Source organism: Oncorhynchus masou, chromosome 31, assembly GCF_036934945.1.
Source record: "Oncorhynchus masou masou isolate Uvic2021 chromosome 31, UVic_Omas_1.1, whole genome shotgun sequence".
NCBI lineage: Eukaryota > Metazoa > Chordata > Actinopteri > Salmoniformes > Salmonidae > Oncorhynchus > Oncorhynchus masou.
The window spans coordinates 47,010,515-47,024,199 of record NC_088242.1 but is presented as its reverse complement, the minus strand read 5'-3'; the positions used below and the strand labels follow the sequence as shown (position 1 = coordinate 47,024,199).

Sequence of the window (13,685 nt, the reverse complement as noted above, 5' to 3'; positions counted from 1 at the left end):
ATTGACAAATATACACATTCCCCCGCCCCTCGTCTTGCCAGACGTAGCTTCTCTGGTCTGCTGATGCGTGGAAAATTCTGCCAGCTCTATATTATCCGTGTCCTTGTTCAGCCACGAATCGGTGAAACATAAGATACAGCATTTAACTTCTTGCGACTAGGTGGCTCTATTAAAATTTTGGGATGAAAAACGTTCCCGTTTTAAACAAGATATTTTGTCACGAAATGATGCTCGACCATGCATATAATTGACAGCTTTGGAAAGAAAACACTGACGTTTCCAAAACTGCAAAGATATTGTCTGTGAGTGCCACAGAACTGATGTTACAGGCGAAACCCAGATAAAAATCCAACCAGGAAGTGCCGCATTTTTTGAAACCGCCTCATGCCAATGACTCTATATGGCTGTGAATGAGCTACGAATGAGCTTACGTTTTCCACGTATTCCCCAAGGTGTCTACAGCATTGTGACGTCATTTTAGGCATTTCCATTGAAGAATGGCCGTAAGGGACAATATATAGCATGTGGTCACATGGTGTCTCCCGCAGAAAATCTTGCGTAAAATACTGAGGTAGCCATTTTTCCAATCACTTCTTATGAGAAACCAATTGCCTCGACGGATATATTATCGAATATATTTGTTAAAAACACCTTGAGGATGGATCCGAAACAACGTTTGCCTTGTTTCTGTTGATATTATATGTAGCTAATTTTGAAAAAAAAAAGTTTGGCGTTGTAGTAGTACCATTTTCCGGTCAATTTCTCTGCCAAGTATGATGAAGAAACATTTCGTGAAAATGTTGCCTGCTCCCAGCAGAGCCTAGCATAGCATTATGCCATGATAAACTTACACAAAGGCTTGTCTAGCATTGGCTTTAATACATATTTAGAAAATCTGAGATGACAGTGTTGTTTAACAAAAGGCTAAGCTTGTGTTTAGATATATTTTCTTCATTTCATTTGCGATTTTCATGAATAGGAAAAGTTTCTAGTGGTATTTATGTCCTTTGCGTTATGCTAATGTGTTTGAGGATATGATTACTCTCCCGGATACGGGATTGCTAGTCGCAAAAGGTTAACGTCCTGTTGGTAGGATAGTCTCGATCGCATGTCATCCATTTTGTTTCTCCAATGATTGCACGTTGGCCAATAGAACAGATGGTAGTGGAGATTTAACCACTCGCCTACAAATTCTCAGAAGGAAACCTAACCTCCGCCCCTTTTTCTCTGTCTTTTCTTCACATAAATTACGGGGATTTGGGCCCGTTCCCAAGAAAGCAGTATATCCTTCGCGTCGGACGAGTTAAAGAATATATATTTGTCCAGTTCGAGGTTAGTAATCGCTGTTCTGATGTTCAGAAGTTATTTTCTGTCATAGGAGACGGTAGCAGCATCATTATGTACAAAATAAGCAAATAAAATATGTTACAAGAATCACAAAAAAACTAACAAAATAGAACAGCAGCCATCCCCTCCGGCGTCATTCTCTCAAAGACTGTGTGCTAGATCTGTGGTGACAAGCCTTTGAACTATGAGTCAGCTAAAGCGTTTACTGTGAACGGTTCATACACCAACTAAAGTCTATGCACAAATACATCTCCTGCACACACAATGTCACCCATCACATCTCACTCAAAACACAGCAGGAGAGCGAGCGACTGACAAAGGGAGACTGAAGGACAAAGACAATGAAAAAGAAGGGGGAAAAGGAAGGAAGAGAAAAAGGATGAGAAAACAGAGATGGGGTGAGGAAAAGCAGATGAAAGTAAACATGCATGTTGTTCTGCCTACGTTTTTGAAACTGACGCTCCAGGAAATCCCAGAATCCTTCAGTCAGACTGGCAGCAAACAACAACAACATTGGGGCTTTGTACCAATACTACAGAGGATTTTCTTCCTATATCCAAAACCTTTTCCAAGAAGTCAAATTCCCTTCCCTCCGTATGTCCTATTTCCTTCATTTTCTAAATCTTTAATAAACCCTCCCCTTCTTTTACAATGTCCTATTCTCTTTCCTTTCTTTTCAACTCAAAACAGCATATTGGTTCCGAAACACAGATTTGCAGATGTTATCTCAGGTGCAACAAAATGCTTGTATTTCTAGCTTCAACAGTGCAGTAATAACTAGGAATATACACATATACGGGGGGGGGGGCAGGGTAGCCTAGTGGTTAGAGCGTTGGACTAGTAACCCGTACAAATCTGTCGTTCTGCCCCTGAACAGGCAGTTAACCCACTGTTCCTAGGCAGTCATTGAAAATAAGAATTTGAAGCTACTTCAGCAAAGTACTGAGTAAAGGGTCTGAATACTTATGTAAATGTGATATTGCTATTTTCCATTTTTTTTTTAAATGAGCAAACATTTCTAAAAACCTGTTTTTGCTTTGTCATTATGGGGTATTATGTTTAGATTTGCTGAGGGGAAAAACAATTTAATACTTTTTAGAATAATGCAGTAACCTTACAAAATGTGGAAAAAGTCAAGGGGACTGAATACTTTTCAAATGCACTGTATATAATGTATTCTAGTCAAGGCCTATACTATTTAACTATTGCTGTACATATACTGTTCTTCAGATATGACATTATATCCATATACTGTCCATATTGTCTATACATTCATCACTCATATTTCTATGTTTCTTTTACTGTTTAGATTTGTGTGTATTGTTAGATATTACTGCACTGTTGGTGCTAGGCTCACAAGCATTTCACTAGGTCAGGTAATTTCATATCCATCCGACAACGTGTACCAGCCTTCCCAGACTGTATGTCATTGATGGAGTCTTCCTGGACAGAGCCACTTTCTCTGGTGACTGGCTACCCCCACTTGGAGTTTTATGGCATATTGGGAGCTCCTCTGACCTTGAAAACCAGAGTCTCCTCGGGAGATCTGCGTCAGGTCACACGAGCCCCCCACCTGAAGACTCATAAGTTGCTGTTGGGGTGGGTCAACACCATTGTTTCCCCCAGTTCAGCTCTCTAATAAATAGTTCCTATCATATCCAGGCCCACGGGCCGAGGGTGATGGTTCAGAATGTTCCCACTCAAAACACAATTACCTCTCGAGGGCTACTTGGTCCAGCCAACAGGCCTGGCAGGTTACGCGACCCTTCCCAGGGACAGGTTGCCCATATGCTCAGTCACCCAGGTGGGGCGGCCGCCACAGGGTTCCCCTTATTTCCTCAGGAAGCAGGTAAGTTTCCCTTGCTCTTCACAGGGAGAAATGGCATACATGTGCAGTCTAGGTAAAATGCACCGTAGGTCAGGGGTAGAGACTACCTGGGCATAGTGCAGTCCACTGCACAGTGGAATGCGGTCTGAGGCCTCAGACACAAGATACAGTCTCTGTTGTCGAAGGGAGCCACACGAGTGGTGCCGAGGGAGGAAGCTCACGAGGTCTTCTTCAGCCATTACTTCTTGGACCCCAAATGGAATGCTTATTTCCACATCAGTTTATCCTGCACACAGGAGATATGAGGTTCGCCTCCATCCGGTCTGTTCCTAGCCCCACGGACATACACAAAGTGTGCTAAATCCTCCCTAGCCCTGCCTATGGGGGAGAGGCTATGGGAAAGAGGCTTAAGAGTCCTGACGTAAATCGACTACGATTGATCTGCGCAGACACTTAGGCTCAGTCAGCGGAACACACAGTCCAGCCATTGTCGCATCTGCTCGCTCTAGTCTTCAGAATATATTGTGCCGTAAGCTTGCTCTTACCAACCCATCAGCAAATCTATGGATTGTCTCTAGTCTTTGTAACCTGTCGAGTAGCCCTCAACCGTGGAGAGAGTGACCGCTTTCTCCACTGACTCTCAGTGTGACTTACTGGATGTTTGTCTGAGGCGTCTTGGGCTCATGGCCTCCATGATTGTGGTAGTCCCTCTTGGCCTCCTCCTCATGAGAGACTTCCAGCATTGGGTGACCTCACTCTGCTTAAACCCGTCTCTCTACCTGCACTACTGCCAAGGAAGAGTGCATTCCTGGCAAATTCACTGTCTGGCGAGAGACATGTAGGGAGCAGGGAACATCTGTTGTTTCTCAGAGCAACATATGTGTTAGGCAGACTAAACTCAGGAGTTTATCCTGCACACAGGAGATATGAGGTTTACCTCCTAGGGCATAGCCTATGGATATATCACCTTAAAATGTGGTCTTTCCATGGCAGGTATTCACGAATTGTGCCGAAGCGGCCCTAGCCCCCCTATGGGGGAGAGGCTAAAGATTTCTGACGTACAACGACGCCTGGTTGATCTATGCGGACACTCGGCCTCCAGCAGCAGAGCAAATAGCGCAGCTGTTGTCGCACCTGCTCACTCTAGGCTTAAGGATATATCGTGCCAAAAGTTTGCTCCTACTGACCCAGTAGAAAATCTATTTGGGATTGTCGCTGGATTCTGCAACTTCTCAAGTCGCCCTTACCATAGAGAGAGTTTCACCCAGCAACATCCGTCACCTGCTGGATGTGTCTGTGTCTGAGGCTTCTTGGGCTGATGGACTCCATTATTTTTGTTGTAGTCCCGCTTGGCCTCCTCCTCGTGAGTGACTTCCAGCGTTGGGTGAACTCACTCCACTTAGCTGTCCACCGGCACAGAGGCATGCGTCTCTCTGCAAAGTGTCTTGAGCACATAACTCAAGTCCTGCATTCACTCATTTAAATCACTCTCAAACACTTCAGTGTTGGAGAGATCCATTCCTCTTGATGCAGGGCTGCCCTACTGGAAGTCCTCATGTGCAAAGTAGTGATGACGGATGCATGGCAGTCCCACTTGATCTCCTCCTCATGAGAGACTTCCAGAATTGGGTGGCATTGTGTTGTGTGACCATTTTAGAGTGGCCTACTGTCCCCAGCACAAGGTGCACCTGTGTAATGATCATACTTTTTAATCAGCTTATTGATATGGCACACTTGTGGCCACTTGTGGCACACTTGTGGCACAAAAGTGTATGGATCATCTTAGCTCATAAAAAAAGTGGGATGTAAACTAATTTGTATACCACATTTGAGAGAAATAAGCTTTTGTGCGTATGGAAAATGTGTGGGATCTTTTATTTCAGCTCATGAAACATGGGATCAACACTTTACATGTTGCATTTATATTTTGGTTCAGTGTATTTCCATGCAGAAAGCCAATACCTTATTAAAAAGGATATATAATTCACAATAAAACGTGACATTGGTTGGAAGGAACCGCATGATAATGGATCCTTATCTTTCTTTTTAACCAGGGTGATTGTAGCCAAACATGGTGATTGGGTAAGTTACATTTTCTCTAGAGCTGCTGTGAGCATAAGTAACATAGGCTTCAGTAATTTGTGATGAAAGTGTATGTAGAATTCCACTGGGAATCCATCATTACCAGGTGATTTACCATTTTGTAAACGTAATGGCCTCCACCAGCTCACCTAGGGAAATGTGTCTATCTCTTTCTTTGAACTTTTGTTTTCAGGTTGATAACAGTTTGTGATAAAATGTTTTAAAGACTTGAGTTAATTTCAGAAGAATCTATTCTCATGCTATCATCTCGGGTTTTAATGCAAATCTGCCATTTTCAACCCATGTACTGGTTGTGAGTATAAAGGGCTACAGCTTAAAATACAGAATAAAATATTGTTATGTCACATGATTGCACAAAACACAGGGCCCTCCCTATGTCTTATTACCCTTTCCTTCATTTCCCTTGACCTTTCTGCTGTAGAAGGACGTGTACTGAGTGGATGGGTGGAGGCAATACTATGCAGTTTTATTTCAGGTATCGAGATAATTACCCACGTATTACTCCAAAGGTGGGTTGTGAGTGAGAATAAAAAGAAAGGGAGAAAGAAGGACATGAGCAGAAACAGATCAAGTGAGAAAAAGAGCAAGCAAGTGAGATAGGGGATGGAGGATACAGAGAGCAGGGTTTGTGCTAACACTCCACAGAGCAATTATAATTCCCATCACACACAGGTCCTTTACTGGAGAGAGGAAGAGAAGAGAGAAACCTTATGCATACATGTGCATTTGTACATAAAAACACAAACACTCACCGTCTTCTTTACACTCCTCAGGTGGTTTGGCCTTCTTTGCCAGCCGAGGATCCAGCCATGACGTAGTTTTAGTGTTGTGACTGGAGAGAAAGAAAGAGAGAGACTTGACTTTTTGTCTTACTTTTAATGAGCCATCCTAATTTCACTAACCCCCACAGCCTAAAAATGCATCGCATGCCACCACAACCTCCACACAATCATATTTGACAGTACACAACATCCCAGTACAGTACACCCTCCAGCACCACATTACAACCGTACATCCAACCATTTTTGGAATTTTCCAGTACATGTGTGCACATTATACATCTTAGAGTAGTAAGTAAGAAGAATAAGTGCACTCTATATGTGTCTAGGTCATTAGGCTAAGAGAAGCCATTACCTAGTCCTGAATCATTAACATAAAGAGGAGTTACTATGTGTGCGACGTAAGGATGAAAACGGTATAAAAGGTGTGCCGAGGCTGGAAAGTCAGTTGGTCCATGGGCCAGTCCGGCTTGTTGCTTTGTAGTAAAGTGTATTTTTACAATTTCACAAGTTCCGGTATCTGAGAAATATGATTGAGTGAATATTTCCACAACATAAATGGTGAGCTTGCCAGGAGTGGCTACAAGGGACCAGTAAATGGTTGGAAACTCTGACAGCAGACGGGTCTTCCTGGATGAATAGCACAAACACCTAAAAGAGAGGTAAGCCAAGTCTTATAGTTCAAGTTTGTGTGGTTCGTTTTGGATTCTGCCTCAGCAAAAGAAACACCAAGTAGGTCTCTCCTAATTTAACAAACTAAAGGATATTAGGAGCATTTGAATTCAATAAAAAAAGGAAGAAAGGGAAAAGAAAAAGCTTTAAGGGTTGCAGCAGTGGAAGTAGAATATAAATATTAGTGTGGCCACTGCGGATTGGGAGTTGTGTTTCATCTGCTTTGGGTGGTTGTTGTTTAGGCCTGTTTGAGTTTGCACAAACGCAACACATTCATCTAATTCAATCAGTCCAAGTCAGGTGGGTCAATCAAATCATCCAGCTCACTCAGTCATTCATCAGGGGTGGTTGTTCAATCTCGTTCAGTCTGCTCTGTTGACTGTTCTGTTCGATCCAGTTTGGAGTGGCAACTGTCATTCTGCATGGTCGAATAGAATTAGACAAAAAGACCTGCGGTTACTGCCTATTTTTTTTGAGGAAGTGAATCAATAAGGGACTGCTCAGACAGGCAAAAATACCTATGGTTGCCGACTAATGTGGCAAGGAAGTGAATCAATAAGGACTGCTCAGATAGGCAAAAATCTTGTGGTTAACACTTGGCTGTGTTGAGGAAGTGAATCAGCGAAGGACTGCTCAGACAGGGAAAAGCCTGTATAATACATCTTTTTTCTGTGTCGAGGAAGTGTATCAGAGAAGAACTGAATTTGCAGGTCACTTAGGAAAGCATAAGAGTTGTGTACAAGTGAGTGTGAAAGTTCTCTGCTGTTGGTGGGGAAGGGGTTGCGCACTTCTCCTGGACCATTGCTTAAGTGTGACCTGGTAGGGAGGATGCACCCAGTCCCATACTAAAGGAGGGGAGTGTGAATGGTACATGAATAACCATTGAAGTAATTTAATACTAGAAGTTGTAACAGTCAGGATAAATAAAAAATACATTAACATTATAAAATAGCAATAAATGTCAAGACGACATCAGCGATTGCCCGTAAAGCCAATAGAAATTGCATAATGTGCTGCAAGGTAGAAAAATATACAGTACAGAGAAACGTAGAAGTAATAACATTTGAAGTAACTATATACTTGGAAAGAGAGAACAATTATAAAAACCTAGAGACAGGGGTAATAACCAATAGACCAAGTACAATAATCAGAGAAAGAAAACGTGTATATCCATAGGAGGGAATAGGGTGTGGTCAAGACATCCAGGGCTTAACACACTGTTAGGAAGATTTAGCCCTGGACCAGTAGGGAGAAATCTAAGAACAAGAGAAAGAGACTGGTGATAAGCATAATAAAATGAAACTAGGGAGCAAAGAATAAATACGAATATCATAGGAAGCTAAAGGAATAAACAGACAAATAAACCCAGAAAATTAAATATCAGTAGCATTAGAACAGATAAGGAAGATAAATGAAAGATTATGTGGAAATAGGAAGACAAGTGTGAATAATTTTGGTAATATGGGTTATCAATAATTGTGATATTTGAGGCGCAATACTGGAGTAAGACATTAAGTCATCCGTGTTCTCCAGTGATAAATTTTCAGACGCTATAGTATAGGATCTAATACAAGTGCCGTGACCAATTAATTATTATCTGGGGAAGTGGGTAGCGCTACCTTGTGGGTAGCGCTACCGGTCCCTGTACAGGGATCAAAATCTGTGGAAATTCCAGAGCGCCAACTAATAGTACTCGATACAACTCAAACTTTCATTAAAACACACATGCAGGGTACTCAATTAAAGCTACACTCGTTGTGAATCTAGCCAACATGTCAGATTTTAAAAATGCTTTTCGGCGAAAGCATGAGAAGCTATTATCTGATAGCATGCAACCCCCGACATACCCAAAGGGGACGTAAACAAAATAATTAGCGTAGCCGGCGCTACACAAAACGCAGAAATAAAATATAAAACATTCATAACCTTTGTCGAGCTTCTTTGTTGGCACTCCTATATGTCCCATAAACATCACAGTTGGGTCTTTTTTCGATTAAATCGGTTCATGTATACCCAAAATGTCCATTTATGAACACCGTCAGATCCAGGAAAAAACTCTGTTTCAAAACGCAACGTCATTTTTTAAGATTAAAAAAGTTGCCTATAAACTTTGACAAAACACTTCAAACTACTTTTGTAATCCAACTTCAGGTATTAGTAAACGTTAATAATCGATCAAGTTGATCACGGGGCGAACTTCCTCCGGTGTACTCGACGACAGGAGGTGCCTATTTCTCATTTGACCAAGGATTAACTTCAACCCAATTCCCAACACTGGCGACATCGTGCGGAAGCTGGAGGAACTGTAAACCGGACGCTATCTATTTTCCCTTGCCATAGACAATACATTGACTGGCGGATTGATATTTTTTTTTTTTTGTGAACAGTTTTCCTTGAGATTTTGCCTCCTACACACATTCTGTTATAGTCACAGACATGATTTAACCAGTTTTATAAACTTCAGAGTGTTTTCTATGCGCACATACTAATCATATGCATATAATATATTCCTGGCATGACTAGCAGGACATTGAAATTTTGCGCGATGAACAAAAAGCTGCGAAAATTCGCAGCCTCTTTAAAAGGTTTTAACACTGTCATCTCAGATTTTCAAAATATGCGTCACAGCCAACGCTAGACAAGCATTTGTGTAAGTTTATCATGACATAATGCTATGCTAGGCTCTGCTGGCAGCAGGCAACATTTTCACGAACATAAGAAAAGCAACCAAATTAAATAATTTACCTTTGAAGAACTTCGGATGCTTTCACTCAGGAGACTCCCAGTTAGATAGCAAATGTTCCTTTTTCCAAAAATGTTATTTTTGTAGGCGAAAAAGCTCCCATTTTTTTTTTTTTTTTTAGGCAAGTCAGTTAAGAAAAATTCTTATTTTCAATGACGGCCTAGGAACAGTGGGTTAACTGCCTGTTCAGGGGCAGAACGACAGATTTGTACCTTGTCAGCTCGGGGATTTGAACTTGCAACCTTACAGTTACTAGTCCAAGGCTCTAACCACTAGGCTACCCTGCCAACCCAGGATTTCTTCACCATGCTTGGCTGAGAAATCGACCGAAAAATACGTCCAGGCAATTGGTTTCTCATTAGAAGCGATTGGAAAAATGGCTACCTCAGTATTTTACACAAGGTTTTCTGCAGGAGACACCATGTGACCACATGCCATATATGGTCCCTTACAGCCATTCTTCAATGGAAATGCCTAAAAAGACGTCACAATGCTGTAGACACCTTGGGGAAAACGTGGAAAATGTAAGCTCATTCGTAGCTCATTCACAGCCATATAAGGAGTCATTGGCATGAGGCGGTTTCAAAAAATGTGGCACTTCCTGGTTGGATTTTTATCTGGGTTTCGCCTGTAACATCAGTTCTGTGGCACTCACAGACAAAATCTTTGTAGTTTTGGAAACGTCAGTGTCTTCTTTCCAAAGCTCAAGTCAATTATATGCATAGGCGAGCATCTTTTCGTGACAAAATATCTTGTTTAAAACGGGAACGTTTTTCATCCAAAAATGTAAATAGCTCCCCCTAAATCCAAGAGGTTAATAGAAGGTGTGTATTATAGAAGGGATAGGTTTGGGAATAATAACTATTGAAATGTCGACAAACTGCCCCATTTCTCCCTGTAATATGGAGCTAGAGGACATTAATCAATCTAGAGGATATTAATAAAGCCATGGAGTCTCTGAAAGAGGCGCACGAGCATGCTACCAATTCGTCTCGATATGGGGAATTAATAGAGGCATTTAGCTACAAAAAGACTGTGTACGGGAGTGCCTTGATAGAATTTGCACTTCTACTTTGATGGCAGGTTTGAACCCTGTGTTCAAAACGGTAATTAGGGGGGTAGTGGATGAAATAGAGCAAGATGTTTTGAGAGTGGAATATTTAACTCTGCTGACTTCGCAGACATGCGAGGGGTTAATAGGGCCACAGGGAAAGTCACTACCTATAGTTTCAATGGCCAAGGTAAACCAAAGAAACGTAGCAGAAAAACATCAAAGTGTAGGGAGACAGAGTCCTGTGTTCTGTGTTGGGCTATTGGTCATTGGAAAAGGGAGTGTAGAGTGGGAATGGAACCTGCTGCATTAGAAGAAAATGACGCTATACAAGTGTTTGCATCTTTTTCAAAAGAGCAACAACAAATCCTTTTGAGAGGAGCAGGAGAGGAAATTTCATATATTGGTGTATAGCCTCGGTTCAATCGATAGTGGTTCAGAGATTACAGTTTCTATGTGAAGGAAGACATATGAGATCACGTCTTACCCAACTTTTAGTAGAGGCCAGGGATCAAATATCACAGATTCCTTATGATGAGAAATTGGCTAAAAGGAAAAAGTATTTTGGAATGAAGAATCTAGGTGAAATGTCAGGGGAATGGATTCTGAAGGTAACACATTTCAATTCTCTGGCCAAACACTCCTTGCAAACTTAGAAATCATTGTTTTGTTTGTTGATCTCCTGAAACATTTTATGTGGTTTTATTCTGAAATAGATTTACATTTTATGTCATCTTATTGTGAAATATATTTCTTGAATGTAAGAAAGGGTGGAGGGGTAATGAGGAATTAGCAAAGAGGTTACTAAATGTAAAATTAACTTTATATTTTTGCAGGTAGTTCATGAACATTGTGGTGTGGTGGTTATGGAGAATAGTACATGCTAAATAAAAGATGCATAAACGTTGGGGGATTGAAACAAACATTGAATTATTGGAGTAAGGACAGTGGATTTACAATTATCATGTTTGGTTTATAAGTAATACTTTTGGCTTACTGATTAAAATATAGAATAGTGAATGCTAACAAGATGTACACTTTCTTTTTCAGAAGAGGGGGTTTCATTACCTCTCATTGAAATGTCCCCGGGGACTGTGGTATTGGGGAGAGCAATTAGGGATATTTGACTGTTTTAAGGATAAAAGTATCTGGATTAGGCCATAAACGGAGTTCCAGATAAGCGAGGCCTGTTCATGTGTGTTTTGACCACCAGCACGCACACACAATTTACCGGTTTTGAATATCCATTATTGATGTTGATACTGTGGGATTTATTTTGGATGGGGTTTATTCAATTCTGTTTAAATTGGGTATGCAGAAGGATGGACATGTTTGGAAGGTTTTGAAATGGTTTCTGAAGAACAGGCAAAGAAAAGGGAGAGGAAATATTTAATGGTGTCGAATGCCAGGTATCCTGACTTTCTGGTGAGGCCTGATCAATCTCACTAGAAATTATAGAAACAGGTGGGATTTAATTATAAAATGAAATGAATGAGAAACACCCGTTTCTACTCTATTTAACCATTGCTTCATGAGATAAGTTGATTGGTTATTCAAATGTTTTAATTTAACATGTTTTAAAATCACGTTGGGAATGATGTGTTCAAAGGGAAAATTCCAGATCCCTGGGGTCCTAGTCCTTGGTTAAATATACAAATGTACTTGTTCAGTCTGCATAAAGAAGATAAAAAATATGTTAATAAGGGATGACAGTTACTCCAAATGGATTGTGACATATGTATTTTTCATTTTTAGATTTCAGATTTCATTTTTTGTTTTTATTTTGATTCAAATTTCACCAGATGGAGTGTAGGATTCCAAGAGGGGTTAGGATGCTAACTTCCTGATCTGGTAACTCTCCTGAGAGGTCGCCAGCAAAAGAAGCGTGTATGAACTCATTTTGAAAATGATTTCAGCAGTAACATTATGTTGTTATCCTCTTAGAACTACCCCTCCCGGATCCGGGAGAATTGTCATCAACTGACACTAATTAGCATAACGCAACGGGCAAAAAATATTACTAGAAAATATTCATATTCATGAAATCACAAGTGAAATAGTGAAACACAGCTAGCCTTTTGTTAATCACCCTGTCATCTCAGATTTTGAAATTCTGCTTTTACAGCCAAAGCAAGACAAGCATTTGTGTAAGTTTATCGATAGCCAAGCATAACATTATGTCCAGCTAACAGTAGGCAACTTGGTCCCGAAAATCAGGAAAGCAATCAAATTAAATAATTTACCTTTGATGAGCTTCGGATGTTTTCACTCACGAGACTCCCAGTTAGAAAGGAAATGTTAATTTTGTCCCATAAAAATTATTTTTATAGCGTACTTCACGTTTGGTTGAGAAATCCACCGGAAACTGCGGTCAAGACAACGCCGAAAAAATATTCCAAATTAGATCCATAATATCGACAGAAACATGGCAAAGGTTTTTATAATCAATCCTCAAGGTGTTTTTCAAATATCTATTCGATAATATATCAACCGGGACAGGTGGCTTCTTAGTAGGAAAGAGAGAAACAATGGCCGCATTTGTCTATTACGCACAAATCACTCTGAGAGCCACCAGCTGACCACTGACACAATATTGTCGTTCAGGCTCATTTTTCAAAATAAAACCCTGAAACTATGTATTGTGACACTAGACACATTAGGGAATCCATAGAAAAGCGAATCTGGTTGATATCCCATTCACTGCTCAATAGGGATGCATAGGAACGCAGAGCTTTCTAAATACTGTAAAAGTCCCTTCCTGATTGGATTTTCCTCAGGCTTTTGCCATCAATATCAGTTTTGTTATAATCACAGACAATATTTTTACAGTTTTGGAAACTTTGGAGTGTTTTCTATCCTAAGCTGTCAATTATATGCATATTCTAGCATCTTGTCCTGACAAAATAGCCCGTTTACTTTGGGAATGTTCTTTTTCCAAAAATGAAAATAGTGCCCCCTAGTAGTCAATGCTTGTCTGGATTTCCTGAAACAGAAATGAATTGAACTAAGCTGTTGGTCTGATCTGTGCTTTTTTGAGATTATCATGGAAGTTGACGTCATATCGTGTTTTAGGAATAATTTGACCACAAACAGTGTGTGTGAACCTCAACCTTCCCTAACCGTCTGAAGAAAGAGTGACAAAGGCTTGCAATATAACAGTGA

General features: G+C 40.6%; 1 protein-coding gene across 1 annotated transcript in view; it reads right to left on the bottom strand.

Moving 5' to 3' along the window:
- LOC135524029 (membrane-associated guanylate kinase, WW and PDZ domain-containing protein 2-like) overlaps positions 1-13,685 on the bottom strand; it is a 358,255-nt gene that overhangs the window by 136,119 nt on the left and 208,451 nt on the right. Inside the window, 1 exon segment of the mRNA XM_064951156.1 lies at positions 6,031-6,110. Coding sequence (XP_064807228.1) covers positions 6,031-6,110 — 80 coding nt within the window.